Genomic DNA, 26,890 nt, shown 5'->3' on the forward strand with positions numbered 1-26,890 from the left:
CAGGTCACCAAAAAAACAACAGCCACCAAAAAATAATTATGTTACAGTGTCCATTCTGTTATTTCCGACCCAAAGTAACGTTACCCGAATGCGCAAGAAGGAAGTAGGAGTTTACGAGGGGCCCTGAAGGCAGCAGAAGAAGTGCGAGTCTTCGAATCAAGAGGAATGGGATGATTATCCTCAACATGTGAATTTGCAAAATGTTGCTAAATAGGAGTCGTACTTTATAAGGGCGAGGCCAGGGCTGGTTGTAATATATTGTGAGATACATTTTTATTTTTTTCTTCTTGGCTGCTGTAAATTTGCCTGGTGGGAGTTTTAAGAAACTCATCTGGAGGAAAAGCGTGAGGAGATGCTTGATTAACCTTTCTGTGAGACAGACATAAATTATGAGAGTGGTTCTCAATCCTGCTCCTAGGGGACCAGAGAACTGCCGATTTCTATCCTACCAGCTAGTTAATTGCATTCAACTGGAATCCGATTCCCAGGTGTAAGTTTGTTCAGGTGGAATATGTCAAGACAGACATGATATGGAGATGTATTGTTTGTATTTTCTAGGCTTTTGGCATTAGCAACCTGTCTGGAAGATGAGGATAATGACAATACCTTTATAATATAACTCATCTGGAAGGCATAAAAATACTGTGCATTAGGAAACAGCTTAATTAACTTGTTCTGGAAGACAGGTTACTATGTAAGGAAATAGCCAAATATATTTTTCTCAAATATCTCACCTTATTCCCCCTATCTGGTGAAAAAGTACTGCTAGTTTATCGTACCAGGTAGTTAATTGCATTCACCTGGTATCCCTGATCTAAATCAATCCCTATTAGACGGCTAGCATACTGCTGGTTTTCATGAATATGAATATGGAATCTTTAACATTTACATTACTTCAGAGTGCCTAGTTGTTGTCAATAGTAAGAATGTATTTAATTTCCAGGGTTTTTTAGAGGATATTTTGAAATATATCTCTAAACATATTTGGAAGTGTAGGCTATATGTAAAATTTATTTTTTGCAGTATATGGCAAACACATTCTTTATACATGAGGACCCAGGACTCTTCAAATTAAAATGTTTAACCATGTCTGGTGCGTGTTAATAGTATCTTTAAGCAATTAATTTGCTCAAGTGAAAACATTTTAGCAGCTTATTATGTATAAAAATGAAAAACTCATCAAAAATCAACATTGTCAAACTTCAGATATCGTGATGTCACTCATTTGCTTCCCCAACCCCCAAAAGACATCAGAAAAAACAAAACATTTTAACATTTTTATTATTAAAATATTCACCTACAAAACAGCCTATAAACACTATTTACACAGTAGCGAGCAGTGATGCCTGCTAAGAGAGAATGATATTTTACACAGAAAATACTGTGAACCATTGTCAGACTACTTGCTCTGATGAACAGATGAATTTATGGGATGTGGTGAAAATATACATTTTCCCATCGTCTTTGTGAGGAGAGCATGGTGATGGTGTAAGAACAAGATTGGGACTTGGGTCAGTCTACACTAATTTCCCTGAGGGACAAAGCTGCAATTGAACAAATACAAAACCTCTCCTAATGTGTCAGCATGGACATGGATATGAGGTATATAAGGTCTTTGATGCAGGACACACTGCACTGGACTGCTTAGCATTAATTTTGTGTGAAAATCAGTAATGTCTGCACCATCCCATAGATGAGTTGAGTCCGTGTTTCATTTGTTTGATTGAAGTCCTTTCATGAAGCTTGCAGCTACAAACACCGTATCTTCAGAAAGTCAGCTTTTAGGAATTAACAACTGCAACCTAATTTTCAGTGATGACAATCCATTTTTGAAAATTTATAGTGGGTTCTGAATGTTTTCTCAGCACATAAATGACCATAATCAGCTTTCATTTCAAGTAAATTAAAAAACACCAAAATTGAAGTTACGAGGTTTTCACATGGCAGCGATGACAGTCCTTTCATCAGTATCCGAGTGCTCTGGAAAGAGGGAGAAGAGACTAATTTTAGGATAATCGATCTTGTGATCCCATACAGTATGTTAGCAGTGCTGGAATCAGTGACTGGAATCAGTGTAACTCTGATGAGGAAAATTTCACCGGAAAAACTACAGATTTTTATCATCATGTTGATTGTGTGTTAAAGAAAACAAACCTTTATTGCTGTCTGTTTGTTCTTCTGACTGTTAAGAAAGTTAATATCACCGTGTGAAAAGAAATGTCTTGGTTTATTTGCGAAGAATGACTTCATCACAGTTCCCACAGAGCTACACAAACTTACTCTGATTTTTCTTGGGAAGCACTGGTTCACAAATCTCTCGATAACAAACATCCTGCTGCACTTTATAAGTCCTTTTGTACCTGCGGAGAGCAAAACACGCTTAACGACTTGATCCCTGGGGTTACACACAGTCTGCATTATGTCAGCTTTGAGATACTAAAGTTTTAAACAGTGCATCTGTCATGATGGGTATAAGCATGCGAGACAAGAACCGCAGATCCCTGCCTTATAAGACTTACAGGTAATGGCACACTCCGCCCTCCCACACAGGCACACTCTTTGTTTCAGAGTAGAGACGGGTACATGGGTGTGGCACTCGCTGGCACACTGCAAACAGAGGTCACACAACATCAAGTATGAATGTTTTAAGTATTGTGAGCAAGGAAAATCTGTTGGATGGTTTTAGGAGACATGTGGGACGGGACTTGGCCCTTCTCTCGGCCTGATGGATGGTTTCAGGAAAGGAATGTTTAAACAATCTGACGCTGGATGTTTAGGTGAAGACATGTACTCAAGAGGGGCAAGGGCATGTCCAGTGTCTCCTAAAGCACACAGCTTCATCAACATCTAATGATTAGTAGAAAATCATATTGATGTTTTGACTGTGTGTGTGTGTGTGTGTATGTGTTATGTGTGTGTTTGGGATGGAGTGGGGGTTATGTAAATGCCACAGTTCTGTGCAGTAACCTCTGTCTGCAGAAATGTTTTCTTTTGTTTTTCATGAGATCTGGGAGCTTCACAACATGTTTTAAAGTATCTGGATGTCTTGATGGGCTTTCTTTGTAGTAAAACTTCTGAAATATCACTGATGCAGAACTGTAATTCTCCTACAGAATGAGATATTTGGTGTCAAAAAGTCTTGGTCAGGTTGTGGAAGTTGCTCAATGTCTTCCATGGAGGGGATACTATTGATTATCTATATCCAAATGTTCCTGCTGAGCCATTACATCTTATTAATGCTCAGAGGGTATGCTTTTTAATTATTAATTCTCTTGTACATGTAGAATTAATCAGTCTGGTTTCAAGCCAGGGCACAGCTATAATAAGTTACTTTAATAAAAAGACATGTTGCCATATTCATTAACTTCAATAAGGCATTGGATACTGTAGATAATATATTCCTACTGGCTGCTTTCCATATGACTCAATAAAAAGTAATGTAGGCCTCTCCCAATGGTTGATGTCAACAAACAATAGTAAATGGTTTCAATTCGAAAATCGTTCAGTTGTTCTTCCCTTTTTATACATACTATTTGCAGTTTAATTGAAAAAAAAAAGATGAATTCAGTTTCTGCACAGGTGATACAGCTTTATGCTCCAATTCCACCTCCAGGACATTGGTGTTCTCCAGTTTAACAGCCTGTCACAGATGAAACATATAAAACCAGCTGAAGGCTTGAGATTGAGTCACAACCTTATATCTTAGTACATTAAACAGTTTTAACAGGGGGGGAATCCCATTATACAAATATTTGGGCGTTTGGACTGATGACAAGCATATGGAGGGGATAAGTAAGAACTTGAGATTCTTGGGATTTAATTTATCTATAGGAATAAGAAATTTTTCTCTTGTGAAGACAGAAACCTACTTACTTTACTGAGCATGTATGAAAAATTGATGACATTTGTTCTTATTACTGTTGTTATTATTATATATGAACCATTCTAGTTATCAATCTCAATAAACCTTTCAAGAGTGCCTATTCAAATTATGCTCATGTGTGATATTTTGAATTTTGTGCTTTTTGAGTTCCAGTTTTTGTCAGCCAAAAACAGAATGAGCCCTGAGAAAATTTTGGGCTGAAGATTTTCCTAAGTGACACAGGAAAGACACAGGTTAATAAAATACAACACAGGTTATGCAGATTTCATGGCATACACCTTAATCCAAGAGAAGAAGTATGTGCACATTCCCGCCAAACTCTGCAAAACTGGTGCTGAACCAGAGTGAAATCAGAATAAAGAGGGTTATTGTCCGCATACAGTACACTGCTGTCCCATGCATGCTGCAATATCCTTCTTTATGCACCTTTATGCCCTATGCATCCGCACAGGGCCTCGGGGGATTCAAAAGAAACATTAGGTTCTGTATATAACTCTGGTTCCTTGAAAGAAGGCAAATGGTGCAGTGCAAATCATACGCCATTTTGTGCCTTCACAGACACTGCATCCAAGCTCTACACTGCTCCACAGCCATGCCCATGAGATCAATAAGCACTTATTGGCCTTTTCCCACTTATGTGACTTACATGCATTTTTTCCTTTAGTTAGGCCTTGAGCTTCACCAAGCCCCCTCTGGGATGTCAGAGGGATCCACTGTCATTGCAACTTGTTCCCTGCTTTTAAGGAACCAGACTTCTATACACAGCTTAATGTTCCCTTTCAGTCAGTTTACGTGATGAAATGCAAGTCTTAAGGGGAACATCAATTCACTCCTTGAGATGCCCCTGTTACATTAGGAGAAAGCAGACCCTTGAGACCTCACAGATAGGACTGCAAATGCAGCACTCAAATTTATGACATCCTAATGATAGAATTTCATGAAGGGGGAAACCAGTTAGCTGGTGAGCAGACATCTTTCTTTGAAGAAGCAGCCATACACCTAGTTCAGTGGGCATTCAGTGGGTAGTACAGTGAGTTATTGACATACTGACAACACTTGTGATGCAAGCCATTATTGTTAGTAAGAAAAAGACATGTTTAAAAACTTAAATAAGTTCTTAATTTTGACGTTTTACCAATAGGAGTTTAAATGGATTAAACGTTCAAAAATGAATTAATTCATTAGTTCAATTCACAGTCGGTTACATGTCTATTTCAAAATAAGAGTAATTCTTTTTAGGTGTTTTCAAAAATCCAAATTACTCACCTCAAATTCATATCTTTTAATTTTTAGCGTTTTCAAACTTGACATATTAAAGGTGTATTAAACATTGTTCAATACACTGATAGTTGACTGAAACCTGGTTGATTGTTTATTTAAAAAAACTGTTTTAAAAAAAACAGTTGTACTGTTTAGATGTTTTTGAGGGTCTGTGAAGTTTTGTCAGAAATAGTTATGCTATTGCTTTTGATCCAAAAGTCATGTATAGCGTGAAGAATCAATTTCCCCTAAAAACCCTCATAAATATTTATTGAAGACTTGTCCCATTTCACAAAAGCAATCGTATGAGTGAATATTTATTAAAATAACACATTAACTGCATTTTCCAAAAAGTGACCTACTTTACTGAACCCGCCCCATGTATACAGTGTGTGTGGTGTAGTGAGTGAAGACATGAACTTACACAGTTCACACTGTCTGCCCTTGAACCCAGCTGCGCAGTCGCAGATGAAGGAGTCACTTCCCTTCACACACGTACCCCCGTTCTGGCAGGGCAGACTGCGGCAGTCCCGGGGCAACTCTAAAAGACAACAGCTGCCATCAGGATCCTCAGTACACAACTATGGGTCTCAAGTTTCAGCCACACTACTCTGCATTATCTACAGCTGATTCCCTGTGTTGATACCCTCTAGTTCTATTTCTCTGACACCACCTCCTTATTTTCACTCAATTTGCAAAATCCTAAGTCTTCTCTCTCAGGGTTAGTATCCTCTTTGGGCATGAATGATACTCCATTACATATAGAGGCAGACTAATAAGTAGGCTCTTTCCATGGATTGGCCAACAAGACATTAATCTCACTTCTGTGTGGCAAATCAAATTCAGCCAGAGTGTAAATAATGCTCTGTTTCCTGGGATCATTTACATGGGCAGATGTGCCATCTATTGGAGCAAACTGCAAAGTGAAAAAAACATAATCCGACACAGAAAACACCTACCAGGTTTTGTTCTTAAGCCTTCCTCTTGAATCTCGAGTGCAAGGCTGATTTTGTTTGTTGTTTCTTCCATCTTCTCTAACCTAACTGGTGGGTCAGGTTCTGCAAGGCAAATAATCTCCTGTTATGAATCAATGTAAAAACGCAAAGTAAATGAGAGACTGTAAATAAGTTCAACAAAGATGTCATATGAAGTGGGACACCTTTAAGTTTTATATATATTTCTTGAATTGCAAAAATGAAAATCAACATTACTGATACTAACTCCAAGCAATCAAACCGTATTATCAAAATCACATGTCAGCACTGTTGTAACATCAGGGGGGTGGAGCAAATCTCAGAACGTAAGCTCATCCTCCAAAGTACAACGTAAGATCTGTGACATAACTTTTTTCTGTTTTGATGTTAAGGCTATAAATACTGAACGGGGCCAAATTTAGTGGAAAATATTTACTTGAGCATCAAACATTTAAAAAAAAATAGTCAATATGTTGTTTGGATTTTGAAAGTCAGTATTTCTTTAGTTGTCTCTCTATATCAGAGCAAGCTATATAAAATGGGACAACATGTTTTAGATAAAGTGGGACAGTAAGCTTTCGCAATGGGAGAATGAAATCCAGTTCACATTAAGGGACCACCGGTACTTCTAGTCAAGGCTCTAGTATAGTTTTTGTAGTTAAATCAGATTCTAAACCTTTAGCCCATCTATATCAAGATGAGCGAATGTAAATTGATTCTACTCGAGTCCTCACATATGATTTTCTTTAAACCAGTGGTTGTTGTAACAGACTACTTTAGGCTATTAGATTCTGTGCATTTCATTGGCTTACACTATATGCAGTACAATGGTGTGAGAGAGGGATCGCAGGGAAAGAAAAGAGAAAGCTAAACAAATGAAGTGAGGCCAGAATGAAGGGAGTAACAGAAGAGCTTAAAGCAGTGGAGGCAGGGAGAAGAAGCTAAGATTCCTAGCCAGGACACAGTACGTCCCCACATCAACATTTCAGAGGAGCGTCAAGAGGGAGGGAGGAAGCCTTTCATCGATGAAGAAAATGAGACAAAAAAACACAAACACGGGCAAGAGTCTTGCCAAGAGGGGTTCCCCATGAGAACAGAGGTTATTCAGTTAGGATTTGGTAATAATTATGCCGTCCCACTTTGTATAAACGGCTGTCCCACTTTGTCAAATGCTGAATGAAATTTGGCTTTGGGCACACTGTAAACAAATGGATGTGTCATGCCTCCTGGGAATATGATAACAGCATAGATCCTTCTTTTTGTTTAGGCAACATCTTGAGCAAATCAGAACTGTATCAATGTGTTGGGCTAGCGTGTTGGATAGAGGTTGACAGATGTCATAGAAATGCAATAAGTGTCCTACTTATGCTGCATTCATCCTACTTAATATCTTATCAGGGTTTGGCAAACATATGAACTAATCATCATTGTACAGGACTATATTTTGATGCAAAAGATCGGTGAGTGGGTTCAATTTAACACGGTAAAGTATTTGCAAACCCAGTTTCTCAGCTGTCACTTTCCCAGCTGTTGCAGATTTGTTATATTAACCCAACTAATCACAATATGTTTTTATAGCTTGTGAAAGTCATCTTGCCTGTCCTGGGAAGTCAAGGAAATTACATCATTGGATATAGGTAATGGAAAATATTAACATGTTAAGATGACTTTTTTTGGGAGTGAAATATCTGACATAAGAAATGTTTTAGAAACTGTAATAGTGTCACTGATTTAGTACAGACAATCATTAAACCCCATTAAATCACTCATTGAAAATAACTAGCATTTCAAATTAAATAATAATTCGTATGGCTCCGTCTTAGTTTACTAACATACTGTATGTAGGTCAATCTCTGTTTTAAGTGCCAAAAAGTGTTATACCTACCTTCCCCTAAATGTTTATCACATGGTTGCTTCTGCTTATACTTACTAGCACGATGTCGTATGGATTTTCTGGGCAAGTGAGTGAACTGAGCTGTTATCTTTCCCCTTCTGTCAATAAGTTCTGTGTATCTGCAACATAGGAAACAAAACAAGCATTGCAAGCCGAATCACCACCTTTAGACGCAGAGGACACAAAACTCTTATCATACATTTTCTATGATGCTGTGATATGATGTGATTTAATAATCATCAACACCCTACTGGTACCTGGGCAGTTCCTCAGAGTTCTCCGTTTCTGCTGTGCCTCCCAGGTCCTGAGGTTGAGATGGGGCAAGTGTGCGACTGACTTGAGTCCCCTGTCCCGTCACTGGTGGCCTCTCTCTCCTCCCCCAGCGGGCCTCCATTGGCACTGGGTGAAAGCAAACGTGTGCAGAATTTTTTCAAAATCATTTATTCAGAATCATGTGAAAGTATCAACAGTGAAGCCAGATTCATAGTGATTAATTTCTGTCACATCCCACAAATGCTATACATTCTTGTTCTGTGGTCCTATATAGCTACACAGGTGGGATATGGCACTAACATTGCCATGGTTAGGGATATGATTCCAACTGCAACCACTCATGCTAAACCTGTGCAATCATGGTACTGGTATATGCTGTGGAAATAAGTGTCCACCTAATGGCACATGTTAATGTAAATGTAGGGCTTATGACAAAATTAGATTCTCAAGTACAAGCACTCACAGGTAGTGAAGGCTAAATGTTGAGGTATGCTGTGGATCTGTTCCTGTGCCGTGTTCTTGACGGCTGTGAGAGCCAGATAGTAGTGCTGTCCTGGGGTCAGTTCACGGAGGGTGTATGATCCTAACTTCCCATTGGGTAGGAAGCGACTCCTGGTGTTCAACCCTCGGGTCACGTTGACCACAAAGCCATCTGGGACGTTTCTGGGGTGGCGGTTCCAGGTGATTAGGGCTGAGTTGGTGGTCACATGTGACAGGGACAGGTTCTGTGGGGGCAGAGGCCCTGAGGGAAATACACATAACATGGTCACAGATCGTTGTATTGATGACATGAAAAGTATTCTCTTTGCTTTAACTGTCTTTAGATACAGCTGTCACTGACTAAAGAAATTATTAGTTGACTAGTAGCCACAAAATTTTGTTGATTAAAGGAATAGCCAATTAATTGATAAATGATAACTGCATTTTACTGTCTCCTATAAATGAATGCAAAGAAAAGCAAAATGAATCCTTTACATCTAATACATATAAATACTGCAGTGATGTGCAGAGATGTGCTTTGTAATTTTCCATCAAAAAATGATGGATGAACTAAAAATGTCTTAGTAGCTAAGACCCTATCAACCAATTATGCATCTAATCTATCATAATCAGGCAGCCATACCTTCAGTGTTTTTGTAGGTACTTAAATGTTATAATGGTTGAATGGATTGCTGATTGATGAAGTGTAAACCTACTTGTCCAGACTTGCAGCGGTCCAGCTGAGTGGCTGGTGGAGGGAAACTCATCTGGTCTGATTCCACTTTGAGTCAACACATCCACTGTGTACATCTGACCAGGAAGTAATGAACTGGGGAAAAGAAATAGGTACACAAAAATTGTAACATTAAGGAAGTAATCAAGCTTAATGCCTGATCACATCCGAAAGAGACACAATTGTGGCCTCTAGTGGTTGAAAAATGTACATCAGAGCATGAACCAAAGCCATTCCAAGTGCAGCGCTTCAACAGCATCATCTAGTGGACACAGATGATGCTGCAAATCTGTAAAGGGAACATTTGGGTAACTTTCGAGGCAAAGCGCAGAGCCTGACCTGAAGGCGTACTCGGTGGTGCTCGTGTTGAGCAAGGCAGTGCGAGCGCCACTCCCGTCTGCGGGCGTTAGAGACACGCGCACCTGGCTGACTGCTGCGTGACGAGCTGCCTGAACCAGCCAACGCAGCCAAACCTGAGAGGAAGACACATTTGCCACCTGCAGCTGCTCCACCCGCCGTGGCCCTGCACACAAACACACATGTACAGTTGTAAATACACACAAGCATGCATGCATACACACACACACACACACTATTATCATCATCATTTTCTAATGACTGTTCAGGAGCATTGCATTATAATACACATTTCCACCTTTATTACTATCACTGCATTAAAGAGTGCACTCACTGGTGCGTATTAGTGCGATGGCGGGCTGGCTGATGTCGTTACTGTTGGTGTTGCGTTTGACGGAGAAGGTGGAGATGTTGTACAGCAGGCCTGGCACCAGGCCGCGCAGGACGTGGGTGGACTGCTGTCTGTCCAGGAAGTCTGTTTTGCGATTGCCCCGGCCCAGGGGGGCGAAGGTGACAGCGAAGCCACTGACCAGGCTGTGGGAGGGGTCAGGTTCGTCCCAGCGCAGCTCCACCTCGTTCTCCTCCACACGCAGCACATGGAGACCAGACGGAGGCAACAGGTCTGGGAACAGTGGCAACCTTACATGTCTAATCCATACATCAAAAAATTAAAAAGTTGCCTTTAGAGTACATGAGCTGGATGTGATGCACTGATGTGATGTGGTCATGGATATCAGTTTGGTAATGCGGAGGAATGTGACTCTTACTGACCTTTCTCGCAGTCTTTGCCTGTGTGTCCTATTCTACAAACACAGTTGTAGTTCCCTCTCCTGTCACTCCTGCAGAGGCCGCGGTTTCCACAAGGTTGCAGTACACAGGGATTCTCCACTTGGGGGTGACAAAGACAAGCAATTACTATAGTGTACTGCACTGCTACAGTCAGCACAATATGGTTCATGTCTCGGCAGTCTGCAGTGTATGAATGTTCTGTGTAAATTCGACTTTATCATCAACATAACAGACTTGCGAGGCAAATCCACTTACACATCTGGCACTGGTCCCCAAAGAAACCTTCTTTGCACACACACATATAATTTCGTCTGTAACCCCGACATACACCTCCGTTTAAACAGGGGTTGGACTCGCACCCGTCCTGCTCTGCACACAGGCATTCAGAAACACAAAGGCAGAATTGGATTACTGGCCTGTAAAATGTATATGTTTCATGTATTTTCATTTCAGGCTATGAAGTTGACAGCAACGTAACAGACTGAATGAATGCTACCTAATTCACAGTTCTGGCCTTTGAAGCCTTGCAGGCAGTGACACAAGTAGGAGCCGGGCTGGTCCTCACATGTTCCCCCATGCTTGCAGGGTTCCGACAGGCATTCATCTATGTCTTAAGGAAGATAAAACACACATGTGGATGTGGAAAAATGTATGGGGGTGCACAAAATTTCTTCAGTCAATGTGGCATGCATTAGTTACATGCGGACGATAGAGTTTGAGGTTTATTGTACCTGTCTGACAGCGGTTTCCACTGAAGCCGTTATCACACTCACACAGGTAGGATGCTACCCGGTCCCGGCATGAACCCCCATTAAGGCAAGGCTGGGATAGGCACTCATTGATCTCTGCAATGATGTAAAACAAATAGATGAGTAAACACACTACATCTAGCTCTGCTTTATGGCATACATCAATATCTACATTAACAACATTTCAGCAGAATAAACTGTAATAAGTGTAATCCTGCACACTCATGGGATCATCAAAAGACTGCTTTTGTTTTGAACTCTGTGTTGGTGTTGTTGTGTTTTATGACTGTAGTCCATGTGGAGCGTGTTACGGACCCTCGCAGACGGGTGGCTGGCTCCAGTCTCCCTGAATGCCGCAGATGCTCTGGGTGGCTCTGGGCACAGGCGTGAAGCCTGAGTGGCAAACATAAAGTGCCATGGAGCCTGGCGCTGTAGAGGAGAACTGGACCTCAGCGTGCTTCACCTGAGGCGGGGGCCCACAGCCCAGCTCTGGAAGGAAGTAACACAAACAATTTTACATAGCAGTAATTTTACACTGTGATAATGATAGATGTCTGCATGGCCACATACTAAGACAACCTCACATACACTGAATGAGGCCCAAAAGAGGTCTGTGACTTATCCTGCAGTACAACACAGACTCATGGCAACAGAGATGTATTCCATCCATGTTTTGCTTTTTTTGTCCTTGTAGAGTGTGCAGACATGAATCACCAGGTTTTATCAGGTCTTACTTTATATAGTCCATGTGACTCTGGCCATTCTATATCTGTAAATGTGGGCCTGGAATGCAGCAACACAGCTAGTTGCGGATTATCTCATCTCTCAGAACCATAGGAAAGCCAGTATCTCCACACTTAGCAGCTCAAGATATCTCCTGCTTGTGCTAATCTATTAAGGTCATTTGGCATGAAATCAAAACCACTGGAGTGTGATCTACACATTATTGTGGAGTGACATACGGTCTGCTCACCTGCTGAAGAATGTGCTGAGCTCCTGCTTGTCTCACAGTGCCTGCCACTGAAGGCTTCAGTGCACTCACATTTATACTTCCCTATGTAGTGAAAACAGGTTCCCCCATTCAGACAGGGGCTGGAGGCACAGGGGTCTGGCTTCCCTGGGAAAAAAACAGCCACAATGAACGTTATTTCGTTGTTTCTTTATGTGTGCATCTGCATTGTATGAGAAAGTTTGTGTGTTGTGTGCAAAAGGCTGCCCACTCTAATGAAACACAAAAAAGATGATATCAAAAGAAAATTATTCTAAATGAAGGGTTGTTTTAACTTCATTATTATAAAAAAGCAGTTACAAAGAGGTTTTCTAGTGCTCTCTATTATTGTGCCAGCAGCAGTTGCATAATATTACTGCAGGAGAAAGTTTGAGAAAATAAATCCCAAAGATGAAACGGCTCATGGCTTTGAAGTGCTGTGTTCCCCAGCAGAGGGTGGGGTAGGTGAGGGTGGCACTAACCCACTTCACAGTGTTTCCCTGTGAACCTGTATGGACACACACATCGGTAGCTCCCCGCTTCTTCCTTACAGGAGCCTCCGTTGCGGCAGGGACCGGAGGCACAGGTATTGAGTCTAACTGGAAAGAGACAGGGAGAAGGGAATCCTTGAAGTGGACACCACTCTAGTTTTTTCATCGCAGAACACACACAAAACATTTATTCCAGAGAAAAATCTTACAGCATAATATATAACTCAGTCATAAGTAAAAGTAATAGTCATAAGTCTTTCAGCATTGTCATGTTTCATACAACATTAACTGTAATGGCATGTTTCATGGTGAATTAAACCTGTAGTTTGGGGTTGGACCCAAAAGTCAGAGGGATGTTTTGACAAAGATACTTCAGAATATGAATGGATGTGCAGTTATTCCTTAGGTATGCTACCTTTCTCACAGTGCTTCCCCCAGTATCCATATTTGCATTCGCAGGTGTAGCCTCCGTCCCGCTCATAGCAGTAGCCCCCATTCAGACACGGAGAGGAGTCACAGACCGATCGGGGCTGTACTGAAAAACACACCGAGACTTGACTGTGTTCCATTGCACTGGGAAACCTCCTAAATTTTATTTAAGCATGTGTGCCTGATCCGACCATCAGAAAACATAGATCATTTGTTATTGTGTGATGGAGCTGAAACAAATCCTTCATGAGCATTCAACAACAACATAAATCATTTTTAAATTTCTCTCCACACTGTCGCTGTCGCTATAGTAACCAGCTGCTCATGCAGTGCACACATAACTGCAAAGTACCCAGTTGTTGGGTTGGTGCCTCAGGCTCTTACCATAGTGGTAGAAGTCCTTATTGTCTAGCTCTCCACCGGTCTGGCAGGTACATAGGTAGGTCCCTCCGTATTCCAAACAAGGTCCTCCATCGGGGCAAGGCCTGCTGTTACTGCACGGTGTCTGGGTTACTTCTGAGAGGACGAGATGGTGAAACTCAGTCAAATTCTCTCCAGAAGCATCTGTGAACTTACCAAAGACCCAAATTCTGAAGGCTTTTAACATTCATGATTGTCTACATCAAAGCTCTTGTGAGACAAGTGATGAGACAAGTAGGATTGTACTTTTTCTGTGGCTGTGCAGAATATCATACCCACCAAACTGACAGTAGAGTCCTGTGTAGCCTGTGGGGCATTCACAGGTCCCATTGATGTCCACACAGACACCTCCATTCTGGCAAAGACATTCCTCTGCAGACACAGAGAGTAAGAGACAGAGAGAGAGAGGGAGACAAAGACAGAACTCAAAGCTAGAAAGTTTGCTTGGGCTACTTGAGGCAAGCAGCTCAATTATGCTAAGTTTTTAGTATTGGCCAAAGTGTACACATAGCAGAAGGTATAAATGGTCAACATGTGTTCCGTATGTTGAGTTTCTTTCATCTGCCGTACTGTAAACTCTGTATTGATTCACTGTCATTTCTCTTTCCCACATCTTTTCCCACAAAGTTCACAGGACCAGACGATTACCAGTCAGCACGCTGCACATCCGCTCAGTACAAATTGTAAGAATGTTTTTATTTTCCTCTCCTTCCTAATTGCAGCAGTGGATCAAAGGAAGTGGCCGTATCACTGCTAAACGGCTTCCCTTTGAAGTCCCGGGAGCTCGGTGGAGGGTATTATTTTTCTGATGATATGGAGCATATTTTGTGACCAAAATGTATGGCCCTCAGGGCAATTAATGGATTGTTAATTTGCTAGAGCCACTTTCATTGGCCACCTGTGCGGCCTGGGCCTTTGATCTGAGAGCCTGATTAGGCGCTCCTGAGTCCCACTACTTTCTCTTCCTTGGAGGATCATGCTCCTTTTTCCACTGTGCCTTCCAAGTGAGCCAGGCAGGAAAGTATTTGGGAGATTTAAGAGAGCCTATATAAGCACTGATAGTTATTTCAGCTCAAGGGTGAGAAGTAGCATGCATTTGCAATAGCTCAAATACTATTAAAGAGCTTTCGGTGCAAGAAAAAAAACTTGCAAAAGCTAGTCTCGGTGGATGAAACTAATCTCTCACGGGAGCCTAACCTCGGGTTTAAAAAACACACTACTTATTTCCTAAAACACACATAATATGACAGTCATAGACATAAATTACAATACAAAATATCAGATGCATTTCTCAAAGGAAGGTATGAAGCATTAGGCGAGGATAATAGCACTGTACATATTTTGTGAACAAATTGCCCTGTGGTTATGCAAGCAGCAGCTGTGCTTTAAAGCAGTGCTATAGTGTGGTGCCATGGCCAACTTCCAGAGAAGCAAGTGGCGGTGTCGGAGCATGCATATTTCAACAGCTCTGTCTGAAGAAATGACCTGAATACCAAAGACCAGCTTTGACTCATAAAGGGGCCTTTTTAAGTCTAGACAAAGCACTTCCTCTTGTTGGTAAACTAATAAAATGTGCTATAAAACAATTATTCACAACATCAAGCGACTGCTGTTCCCAGGTTCCTGTAGTAAACTGGGCGAGGCCGTGTCAGTTTTGATAATTACAATAATCCATCATCACAGCAGCCTCTTCCAGGGCAGAGGTCCAAATTCCTGTGGGATAGCACAGCTCCTCTTCAAATACCCCAGTCTGCTCTCTACCTGTCCAACTGCCTGCAGTAAGAGTTAGCTGGCCGGGTGCATTACCTTCACATTTGTCGCCATAGTAGCCTGGACTGCATGTACAATTGTAGATTCCAGGGCTGGTGTATTCACAAATCTGGTGCTTCTTGCAGTCTTCTCCTTCACAGACTGTAGATGGAAAAGCATGAAATACTATGAAAAACCCTTTTGAAAAAGTGGCAGGGCTTTAACTGTACTTGTACTTGCTTTTACCTGTTTGATTTTCTGCTTGAGTTGAATTCACCTGGAGCACCACCAACTCTGAGAGAGGAAGACAAGAAAGTGTCTTATGTGAGACTTAGATCGATGCTTTATTTGATAGGTAGTTACAAGAAACTTGCATATACCACAGTCATAAAACGAAGGGAAGCCATCCCAAGCCTTAGTTCTGGCAAACCATTAAGAACCACATTAATACTGAGGCTCTGAACACCGGAGATGCCACAAAACCTTTCAACCAATATACCAGGTCACTTAGCCACAGTTCTTAGCCACAAACACTCATTTCACTCTCAGAGAGGTAAGTTAGGTTTCCCTTTGTGCTTGTTCCAGTTGGACAAATGTTATATTACAGGAAGCCAAACAGAGAGGAGAAAGTAGGACTTACAGGCTATGTAAACATTTTCTATCAAGAACCATTTTTCCGAACATGCTCCTTTACTTCCTCTGGCAGAATTCAACCAAGCTGATGAGGTCACCTGTCTCACAGTGCGTCCCAGTGAAGGCAGCGGGACAGATGCAGGTGAAGTTGGTCACCTGATCGATGCATTCTCCTCCATTCAGACAGGGCTGGGATTCACATTCATTTATGTCTGCAGGATCCACAAAAAAACAGTCAAATTAAGCATCAGTGGAGCTATCCAGATAAAGAAATATATCCAATCTAGATTCAATTTCACATTGATACAATATGATACGATACGATACGATACGATACAAAATACTTTATTAATTCCCCAGGGGGGAAACTGAGTGCCACCGTACATATAGGACAGACAACAGGTAGGACAGTAGGAAAAGGCATGCATCTCAAGGAAGTACAAAATATGGGGAGAGCACAACACCATAATACATAGTGTAAACATCAATGTGACTGTACTAGTATCTGATAGTGGTTATATAAGACATCAACATCAACATATTCATGGACACCAACATTACCACACTCCACCACCATCCTAGTCATCAACATCAACATCAGATCATCATCGTCATCAACAACAGTGACAGTCAGCGTCAATGTTCATTAAAAAACTTCACCGCAGCAGGTACAAAGGACTTCCTGAATCTCTCTGAAGAGCACCTGGGCATAACAAACCTGTTGCTAAAAGAGCTCTTCAGTTTGCTAAAAACACTGTACATTGGATGATCCTCATTTTGCATAACACTCTTGAGTTTCCTACCCATTCTTTGCTCTGTGACCACTTCTAGCGAGTCAGTGGTCATGCCAATAATGGATCCTGCCTTCCTGATCAGTTTATTGATCTTGTTTCTGTCCCCTGAACCTAAGCCGTAGCATAAAACAGAACACTTGCTAAAATGCTTTGATAAAACACATGCAGGAGTGACCTGCTGACATCAAAAGACCGGAGCTTCCTGAGGAAAAACAGCCTGGACTGGGCCCTTTTAACCTTCCCATCTTCACATGGAAAAGCAAGAAGTTGTTGTTTAAGACACTGAGCTGGATTAAGAGCACTGAACTTCCCTTCTGCAGGCATAGAGTTTCACTGACCAGGTGTCTGGTATTAAGAGTAATCCGGTCTCATGTAGAAACAAGGATTCATGAACTGTGCAGGGCCCAATAATTTAATTCCCCAAAGGGTTCAAGTTTCATCAACAATCAATCACAAGAGGGGCTTTGAATGCTATATTAGGAAAGGTCTTCTTGGAGACTGACTTGAATTCAGTGAACTTTCTCAGTGTGGTTCATCGCTATACTTTGTAACCATAGGAAAAAAGCAGTTTGCAAATCAATTCAACCATATCCTCGACTTGGACCCATTTGTCCAGGTTGACTGGGAAACTATGGACGGAGACATCTGCCAAAAGGAGTTTGATGTAGAAAGCAGCAGAAAATATTTCCTCCGGAGAGAGATGCCCACTTTCCCCGAGACCCTGAGAAACCCCGCTCACCTGTCTCACACAGGACACCAGTGTAACCCGGCTCACACACACAGGTGAAACTTCCAACACCTTGTACACACAGCGCACCGTTGAGGCAGGGTCTGTCTTTGCACTCGTCAATGTCTGCAACAACACACAAACACACAGAGAGACAGACACACTCGTGGAATATTTACTCAGCTGATTAATATATCCGCCACACCGCTCCCCTCACTCTGCAAGTATGTGCTGCTGGCTGTGAAAGGTATTAGAGGAGGTTTGATACATCTCCACAGGCTGGACTGTGGGAACAGGCACAGAAAGGCCGGACCAAGACATTCTAAAATGCTTTTTGTGGAAACTGCTTAATGAGGCAAAAATACTTGTATTCATCAGAGTTTTTTTTTCCAGGTATAGGGCTCATTTAGTACATGCAGTAGGTGGGAGAACAAAATTGGCAAAGAGGAATTCCTAATGAATAATGGACAAAAAAAGAAACGTGTTCATGTGGATTACTATGATTAAAAAAAAGAAAATCTGAAAATTAAATCAACTGTAAACCAACTTAAATGGTTTATGTTTCAGTGGCAGTTTCCACCAGATAATTTCCTCTTCCATATCTCATGCCTTTTGACTTTAGGTCATTGAGCCACCTTAACCGCTTGTTTTTGCTAGGTCATGGAGTTTTAAAAAAAATATTTCTGACTGTCACAAATGCTGTTTGTACTATAGTGAGGGTTTATGACTGTGAGAAATAGAATACCTGTGAGAGACTGTGAGAGATTTATTTTCATATATGTTCCTTCCAATTTAGCAATATTTGTCAACATGATTTTTTTTAATTCAAATTCTTGAGCAATTTCCACATTAATAATTCTACAGAGAATATACTAGAAGGAAGTAACGGAAAATGTAATGATAAACAGCGTGGATACGTATCCAGGTTTTAGCTTTGAGATAAAAAGGTGGTTGGATGTAAAGTCAGTAAAGTGTCTGTGGTACCTGTTTCACACAGAGTCCCAGTGTATCCAGGTGGACACTGACAGATGAAACTATTAATCTGGTCTTTACAGGTGCCTCCATTCTGGCACGGATTTGAGGCACACTCATTTACATCTATGGAGACAGGAAGAAATACAAAGGGAGTAGTATGTTTGCTTTTAAGTAGAAACAGTAGAAAAAACATCTGGCTAAGACAGAAGTTTGGTACGGAAGGTAAAGTCCAAAGAGGATGCCAAAAATTGGCAAGAACCTGATACTGGTGTTACAAGCTGATGTGACTAAAGGAAATATCCTATCAGGTTGTCCCTTGGCAAGTCAGGTGAAATCCAGCTTTTACAAGCTGACACTATTTTTCCTGGCCGATCTCAGGTGGGTGGCCAAGGTGGATTGATTCAGAGCGCACAGTGCGTCAAGCCAAACAGAGCAGGAAGGGGTGTCAACCATAACTCACCGATCTGGCACCTTCGACCAGTGAAGCCCGCCAAGCAGGAGCAAGTGAAGGAGGGGTTGCCTGTAATACAGTCATCGATGCACTGACCTCCATTCAGACACGGTCGCAGGTGCGGGCAGACTGAAGCTGCAGACAGGGGACAGTGTGTGGTGTAACAGGAAGCTTAGAGGCAACAGTATTGAGACTGGAAAAGCATTTGAATAACCGTTCTCTTAGAATCAGGTCTCACCTGAGTCATTGCAGCCACCCACTTCCACCTGTGCATTGTCTATACGGAAGACCCATCTGCCAGGATAGCCCACGTTGGTCGTTCCCTCCACATCCACCACATCATCCGTGCGAGAGCCGGGGATGTTGAAATAGCGCTTGCCATCGCCAGCATTGAAACCTGCCTGGGAAGAGAGTAAAAGAGGCAGACATCACAAAAGATCAGTGAGTTACAGTTTAGACACATGGTCAAATTTGTTTATATATTCATGGGAAGCAGGTCACACATTGTACAGTTGTGCACACTGCAATTATGCATTTCACTGTCACACAAGTGCTGAAGTAGGTAACCATGTGATCTTACCTGCGCTGCAATCCCACCCAGCCCAGCCAGGTCTCCTCCACTGCTGGCATGCATGCCTGTGGTCCAGGTGATGTTATTGTACTGGAATATAGTGAAGGAAAGCTCTCCATCTGTGATGAGCACCACTTGGAAAGTGTTCACCTGCATATGAAGGAAACAGGCTTCAGGCAAACCACTGCTAACTTCCACGACAATTGATAACAATGCATGTATCTGACAGAATACTCATACTAAGTACAGACTGCACCATCTCAGTCTTAGGCTTTAGACACAGTAGTCTCCTGTAGGCCTATGGTTGTTGGGGCAAAATGCAAGAAATTCCACAATAGGCTATCCCAGGACAGCATTTTTTTCTTTATTCATGAATGTATCAATGCTCAGACTTTTACTGCTTCTTGTGATCACAGATGCCATTAGGATGGTAACTCTACAGCTACATTTTTCTCATTCCTCATTACACCCCAATTTTTTGAAGAGTCAAAGAAGCTTTCCCTTGTGTATTTCAAAGCCTGGGACCTTGAGATTATCTCAGGCCTAGCCATCAATCAAAATCGTACTGAATAATTAGTATGTTGCAGCTATTTCACAGCTGTAGTAATTACATGGTAATAGCAGAACTGTAACGTAATGTGTGAGTTTGTACCGGCGTGAGGGAGTTGCCTCCAAAGAAAGTAACTTGGTGCCATGTAGAGATGAGGATCCATGTTGCAGTGAAGTCGGGGAATTCGGAAAAGTACATCCTGACATCATCGGTGGCCCTCTTCAGGATGGAGGGATTCTTACTCTCCCTGTAGAAGACTTTCCCCGCCCGACGGTTGTCCACATCTGCCCAGAACGGTGCCACCACCCTTCGGTCCCCAGCGATTGGAAAAGCTACGGGTGTGAACTGAGACACCTCCCTCAGGAAAGATACGAGGCCATTGTTGTTTACCTGAAGAGGAGATAGTTGGGAGTGAGTTAAGTAAGTTAAGTTAAGTTTGTACAGTCAGTCTCGGGATAAGCTTAATTTGTTAACACTGGAAATCTAAGCTACCCAAGCCACTCTCAACGCTATGAAACTGTTTTGATTTGTCTGGGCTGGAGTGGAAGAGCTGAGGAGGAGAGGCAAAGGTGGACAGACGGAGGTATTCTGACCTTATGGGGCAAACAGCAGCATGGGGGCAAGGGTCCCATAACGGATGTTTGCACTTCCCATGTAGCAAACAGACGCTAGATTTATTCTGTGAAATGACAGCAGCTGAGAAAACCTGGTTTCCACTGCTCACACACCTGCCAAGTCATCATACCAGGAAGGACATTCACGGTTTTTAAATCCTCAGATGTCTGCCAACAGCAAAGTAACCAAGTAAATGAACCCATCCTCCTCTTGCCCACATATCTCCTCTGTGAGAAATGCATAGTCAGCACTGCAGCTACGGGACATGTTGAAGTCCTAAAAGATTACTGTTCAAATACAAAAGGTAGATTATAGGTGTTTATACATTTTAGGCATTTAGTTGATGCTCTTATCCAGAGCAAATTACAGTGAGTGCAACAATAAGCAACAATTCCAAGATTGTATTACAGATTGTATTACAAGCAAACAATAGTAAGGATTGCAAGACTCAAAGCCACAGTATCCAGACAAGAAATGTGACAAATATTCCTGTGTTGGTACAATGTTCATGTGTGAGAGAGGTGCTAGGTAACGAAAGGCAGCCTGCAGAAAATGGAAAAGATTTTTCCAACAAGACAGGAGCAAGATCAGGTGTAAATAGAGTAGGAAGGTATGGGAGAGGTGGGGGTCATTTAGGGGAAAGAGAAAGGCAGGAGAGAGGGGGATGTGAAATGTTTCTAGAGGAGATGGATTCTCAGTTCACACTGGAAGATTGGAATGGACTCTACACAATTGCTGATGTTGGTAATTTGATTGATAGTTTCTGAAGTGAAATTTAGTAATCTGAATGTACAGAGAGAGGTCTTATATCAGAGATGTCAGTTCATGTTAGACCAACCACTGAACTAACCTGTGAACATCCTGAGAAATACACTGCTAAACCTGAGCAGAGAGGAAACTTGTCTGGCCTGAAGGGCTGAATCCACGTGAAAGGCCTTCATTCATGCACCATTTCTGCTTATTATCAGCAAGTGCAGATTCTGCCCGCCGTGGCACCTATCCTGTTTCTGCTAATCGCTGCAGTGAACTTTGCCTTTCCGCATTCGGGCCAGTGGCATGTGACAGTGACAAAGCAACGTCAGACAGTTAAGGCTTTGCTCCCTGCATGTATGAAAACCATAATTTGGAGGACTTCGCTGTAAAAACAGCAGAGGAAGTTTTGTTTGGCCCGGCGCGGGGGCTCAGTTAATTGCCCGACCACAGTCTTCCCCTCTGCATCAGCGTGATGTGGTGAGAACGTGGCCGACGTGGGGAAAGAGACGGCCGTTTGCAGGGGCAGGGCCCGGGGGTCAGCCAGAGCGCCATCTGATACCATGAGCAAAACAAGAGAGGGCACAGGCCTGGATGAATGGAAGAGGAGAGGATGAACATAAAGTACAAAGTTCCCACACCCACACGCCCGCTAATGAGAGACCTGTGGTGGCAGCGGTCTGGAAGTCACCCATCTTACAGCAAAATTAGTGTAGGAAATCATGCTGAACACTAAATAGAGTTTATACTCCAATACCGGAATATGTTTAGTCGCCTAATCCAATCTCTGGTAGCATCTGGAACTGTTTAAACAAGTCTATTGCTTCCTGGTTGAGGAATCTTTTTAAATATGGGACTATTTTGACATGGACATGACCTGAGAGGGATTTAAAATGATTCCTGTATGACTGAACTTGGCGCTTTATCCTTTTGATCACATACTTTTCTTCTAATGAGAGTGAGAGTGAGCAGGTTCAGAGCTGCCTTGTGTTACAGTATGCTGTAATATGACCAAGGTCAGAATCACAAGGGAGAGGTACTATCAATCAACTTAGTAAGAAACATCTCTCTCTCTTTCTGTCTCTCTTTCTTTCCCTCTCTCTTTCTCCCTCACTCTCTCTCTTTCTCTCTCTTTTTCACTCTCTCTCTCTCTCTCCTTCTCCCACTCTCTTTTACTCTCAATGGTGCCACTTCACTCTACAACACCCTTGTTATTTTTTGGGAATTCTTTGCCGGATATATCCAGGGTTTTTCTTGGGTGGTTTTCTTTAGAGCCAAGTAATTTATGGACTAAAATAAACTTTCATCTGGGAAAAGTCAAGCCAAAGCAAACCCCTAAATGAAAAAGGTGCCCGAGGATCAGCTCAGGAAAACATTAGCCTTTCCTTGTCAAAAAGGAGGTTTCACAGTCACCTTGTCCAATTATTAGATGAGACCAAGGGACGTGTCTTTGGTCTGTGCACTTGGCCTGGAACCCTAAACCCCAGCTCACCTGCATCTCCAAAGAGGTTAGCCAGGGCATTAAAATCATTTCTGGAACAGTGTGGTGTGACTCTCGGACAACATTTATATTACATGGCACAACTGTCTTTGTTTAATAAAGGAAACATTTATTCAGTAGAAAGTTATCCAATCACAGTTTAAAATTACTAAATACTGCCATTAGGGCCTGCAGATTTAAAAAAAAAAAAGACAAATTTAAGACTTTTAAGAAGAATGCTACCTGGAATTGAATTTAAGAGCAATTTAAAAACCAAAATAAAGAAACAAAGTTGGCAAAACCAGCCTATTTCCAACTGAACATAGCTAATGAAAGCTCTGAAACTATAAATGGGCACTATAAGAAAAAGGGGTTGTGTACTATTGTGGACATGCAGCACAAAGAGACATATCATTGCATGGTGAAAGAAAAAAACAAAAACATCTCATAACCGTATTTGAGACATTTTAATACTTTTTAAGGCCTTCTCTTATTTTAAGACTTGACTAAGATTTTTTCAGACTTTCCATGGTGCACAGATTGGTACTAACATCTCTCATTCAACTAAATGCAAATCCACAGAGGTATAGGTAGAGGCACGCATATACACAGAGAGAACAATGAATAAAGCTCAAATAATGTACACTTCATTGGGCCATACATAGTGGTGAGTGAAATTGAGTGAGCGAAATTGCGCAAACTCCAAGTGTTGAAGTTCTTCAGAAGAGCAGATGAGCATTAGCAGATGTGCAATCTGTGAGGAGTACAGTTATAGTATGGCCTTGGCAGCATCCTCTCCAAACCTATTTGGGTTTCTTTAGTAGCTGATTTCCAATCACAGGCAAGTGCAACATTAATTCATAAAGTCTACTGGATAAATTATGTTACACCATGTAAACACTATGCATGCTACTGGCCTTAGAAAGCTTAAACCTCTCCACTGCCAATGAGAGTTTATCCATCTCCAATAAATGCCTTTGATCATAACCATCTACTCTCACATCTGCTTTTAAACTTGTGTTCTTTCCTCTCTGACCTTGGATGTCCTCCTTCATGTTCTTTACACTGGCCATCCGTAAGATTAGTTAATCCGTGAATTGCATTGTTTGGAAGCCCCTAAGACACTTTGCAGATACATCTGTGTTGTGTTAAAGTGATTGGTCATCTCTCAGATAAAGCAGCTGGACAGTTCCAGGGGGAAGACCCCTGCCATGTTATCTGAGGCATGGGAGGAGGGGGACCCGGAGGAGGAGAAGGAGGAGGAGAGATCCCAGCAACATGTGAAAACTCCCAGACACAAACCATAACAAAGGGACAGCCTGGTTACCAGGAGGTAGGAGTGGGACTGGAGCAGCAGCCAGGGGGAGGAAGCCCGGGTTTGTAAAGGGATTTCAGGGTTTTCTGATGGGACATTAGAGACCATGCTGTCACCAAGTCTTGCATAGCTGTGGCAGTCCTTAAATCCACTGTTACCAAAAAAAGATTTGGATTTGTTAAGCACAACTGCTAAAAATAAGAAGATATCAGTGTATTAAAGACTTGCTACAGGAGGGGAGACAGTTAAGGGTTCAGCAGGAGCTGCGCTGAGGGGCTTCAAGGAAACACTTTAAAGCACATGGAATGCTAACCAGAATCAGTTATGATAATACCGTAAGACAGGATCCAAGAACCATCTAAAATCTGTTTGGTTCTACAGCTTCCATGTGGCAATGGCCCAAAGGCTTGGAATGAACTCCTGGGAGAAACTATTCATATGAATTTGCCCCTCAGTACTCACTGAAATACTACCTGTTCTAAGCAGCTCTCTAGTGGCAGAGATCACCATGTGGCTTGTATGGTTTACAGCAGATGTTTAATGGATTCAGGTGAAGCATTTAAAATGAGCGTGACTGTAATTTCAAGTGCCTGCCACAATCTGTTATGCCTTGGGTGACTACAGAATTACAGTCCAACTACAGCATATCACATCACAACTTACACAGCAAATTTTACAATGTGAAGGACCGAGCAGCCTGTAACTTGTCGTATCTTGCCTAGTTTCACGATTGTGTACCAGCATTATTATAGGATAACCGATGCACTGGGATTCATTGCAAAACTCAGAACCACTAACAAGACACACAAAGGTGTTCCTGTTTGTGCCAGTAGTTGTGATATACAGTAGCTCAAGACTACTGAGTTTATAAGTTGTCAGAGCGACACAGTGATTTTTAATGTGCAGCAATTGCATGTCTGTGTATGTGTCACTGTGTGCACTATGTGTGAATGTGTCTGAGTGCGCGATACCACTGCATTAAGAGACTGACCTCACTCTTGCTTGGCATAGATGCTTAGATTAGAAAGGTGACCTCCGACCTTGCCCATTGTTGCCATGGTATCTCAGCCTCCCCTGCCACGGTTTGGACAGACAGAAGGGAGGCGGGGCTCAGAGTGAGGAGGGGACAGGGGGATTCGGAGAGCGAATGTGGATGCATAACCACAACAGGTGGTGTTGATTTAAAGGAGTTCTGCCTTTCCATGTGCTGGAACTGAACCCCATACATGACAAAGGCAGATCAAAGTGTGTTTTACTGTGGTGCGCGAAAATCCCTGTCAAACCATTCAGCTTCCTCCCATGAGCGCTCTTTCCCTCTCCAGCGCACATATTTTCCCCCGCTCCGAAACAGAACTGCTCACAGATGCTCCGCTACAACAGTAAGAACACAAACTGTCATTTCCTTTTACAGCTCTTTGTAGACGTGCTAGAACAGGGCTTACCACTGTTCGGCTAATAGTTTCTCTCTCACTCTCCCTCTGTGCACATGAGAGCCCTCAAAGTGCGAAGAGAGCAGATGTAAAGTGAAGAGAATGTCGAGGAGGATTATGATTCCAGCCACGGGGGAAAACTTGATATTCTACAACTGAGGTTACACACAAGAGCCTGTGCACACAGACACACACACACACACTCTCAGAGGATACTGTATTGTAATAGCTGACTGTGTGCAAAAGTTCATCGTACTGAGGTTCTTATACAATCCACACCATGTCAGTTTTGATTGCCAACTGCCGAGCACATGCACACACAGACAGACAGACACAAACACAGACTCTCACACAATCACACACACAATAACAACAGTAATTAAAGCACCTGGTTACATGTGAATGAGCACATTCTCTACTTACATAGAGTCCTGTGTGGCTGTCACCAAAGAAGGGGAAAGCAACCGAGATCTCCACCAGCCCAGAGCCTCCGTCGTCCTGAGCGATGGTCTGGGAGTCCCCCTCGTCCTGGCCAAAGGGGTAGAAGTCCTCCAGGGGGACAGCAGGTTCCACCCCAGGCAGCAGGTCCAGGGAGAGCAGGGTGCAGAAGCAGGGCAGCAGGGCTCGCAGCACCAACACCATGGCCTCAGCCACCCAGGGATGGAGCTGACAGCAGGCACCGCGGAGGGGAGGGAGGAGCGCACACCTGAGGCAGCAGAGCAGAGCAGAGCGGAGCAGAGCAGAACAGGACAAGACCGTACTTTCCACCTCTCAACCACAGCCACAGCCCTCTGAATCCACTTCTGTCTGGTCTCTTGCTCTGCCTCTTTTCCTCTCCTGCCCTTTAGTAGTGAGCTGGGCTTCTTGTCTGAGACAGGGGAATACTGTAGATTCCTTGCATTCTGCTTGCTGCTGGGTGCTGCATGAGCTACACTCCGTCTCACAGAAATGAAATGAGGGAAGGAGTGAAAGAGGGGGAGCAGAGTGATTCGGCTGAGATTTTTTTTTTTTTTTTTTAAACAATCCAGCGATTTGGTCCCTGATGGTCAGCTTAGAAATATCCTCAATAAAAGCTCTATTCTGCCTGCCAAAGGAGTTCTTTCAGTTCTGGCCCCACCTCCCCCACAGGG

The 26,890-nt window shown here is 42.5% G+C and overlaps 1 protein-coding gene across 1 annotated transcript; it reads right to left on the reverse strand.

The window, feature by feature from the left end:
* Window positions 1–1,936: 1,936 nt before the first annotated feature.
* sned1 (sushi, nidogen and EGF-like domains 1) lies at window positions 1,937–26,402 on the reverse strand. The gene is made up of 32 exons (XM_071517604.1): window positions 26,184–26,402; window positions 20,273–20,560; window positions 19,630–19,770; window positions 19,288–19,450; window positions 19,059–19,184; window positions 18,608–18,721; window positions 17,636–17,749; window positions 16,201–16,314; window positions 15,716–15,763; window positions 15,527–15,631; window positions 14,000–14,092; window positions 13,685–13,816; window positions 13,287–13,406; window positions 12,863–12,979; window positions 12,366–12,509; window positions 11,708–11,881; window positions 11,375–11,488; window positions 11,140–11,253; window positions 10,899–11,012; window positions 10,626–10,742; window positions 10,189–10,476; window positions 9,837–10,020; window positions 9,481–9,593; window positions 8,748–9,026; window positions 8,269–8,410; window positions 8,048–8,130; window positions 6,103–6,201; window positions 5,568–5,684; window positions 2,520–2,607; window positions 2,281–2,360; window positions 2,155–2,178; window positions 1,937–1,980 (listed from the first exon to the last, which is right to left on the reverse strand). The coding sequence occupies exons 1-32, from the start codon at window positions 26,400–26,402 to the stop codon at window positions 1,937–1,939; spliced, it is 4,212 nt and encodes a 1,403-aa protein (XP_071373705.1).
* Between the last annotated feature and the right edge of the window lie 488 nt (window positions 26,403–26,890).

The sequence above is a fragment of the Centroberyx affinis genome, unplaced genomic scaffold (assembly GCF_046629955.1).
Source record: "Centroberyx affinis isolate AG114_WGS23_722 - 3 ecotype Tasmania unplaced genomic scaffold, CSIRO-AGI_Caff_v1 ptg000503l_1, whole genome shotgun sequence".
Classification (NCBI taxonomy): Eukaryota; Metazoa; Chordata; class Actinopteri; order Beryciformes; family Berycidae; genus Centroberyx; species Centroberyx affinis.

Bases quoted from the DNA above. Each gene is read 5' to 3' on its own strand.
- sned1 (XM_071517604.1), bottom strand. From the start codon at position 26,402: ATGGTGTTGGTGCTGCGAGCCCTGCTGCCCTGCTTCTGCACCCTGCTC. The intron at 12,510-12,862 runs GTTAGTGCCACC...TTTTTTTCCCAG, and splicing joins AGGGAAACACTGTGAAGTGG to GGAAGCCAGACCCCTGTGCC. The intron at 11,882-12,365 runs GTGAGCAGACCG...ACTTCCTTCCAG, and splicing joins CTCAGCACATTCTTCAGCAG to AGCTGGGCTGTGGGCCCCCG.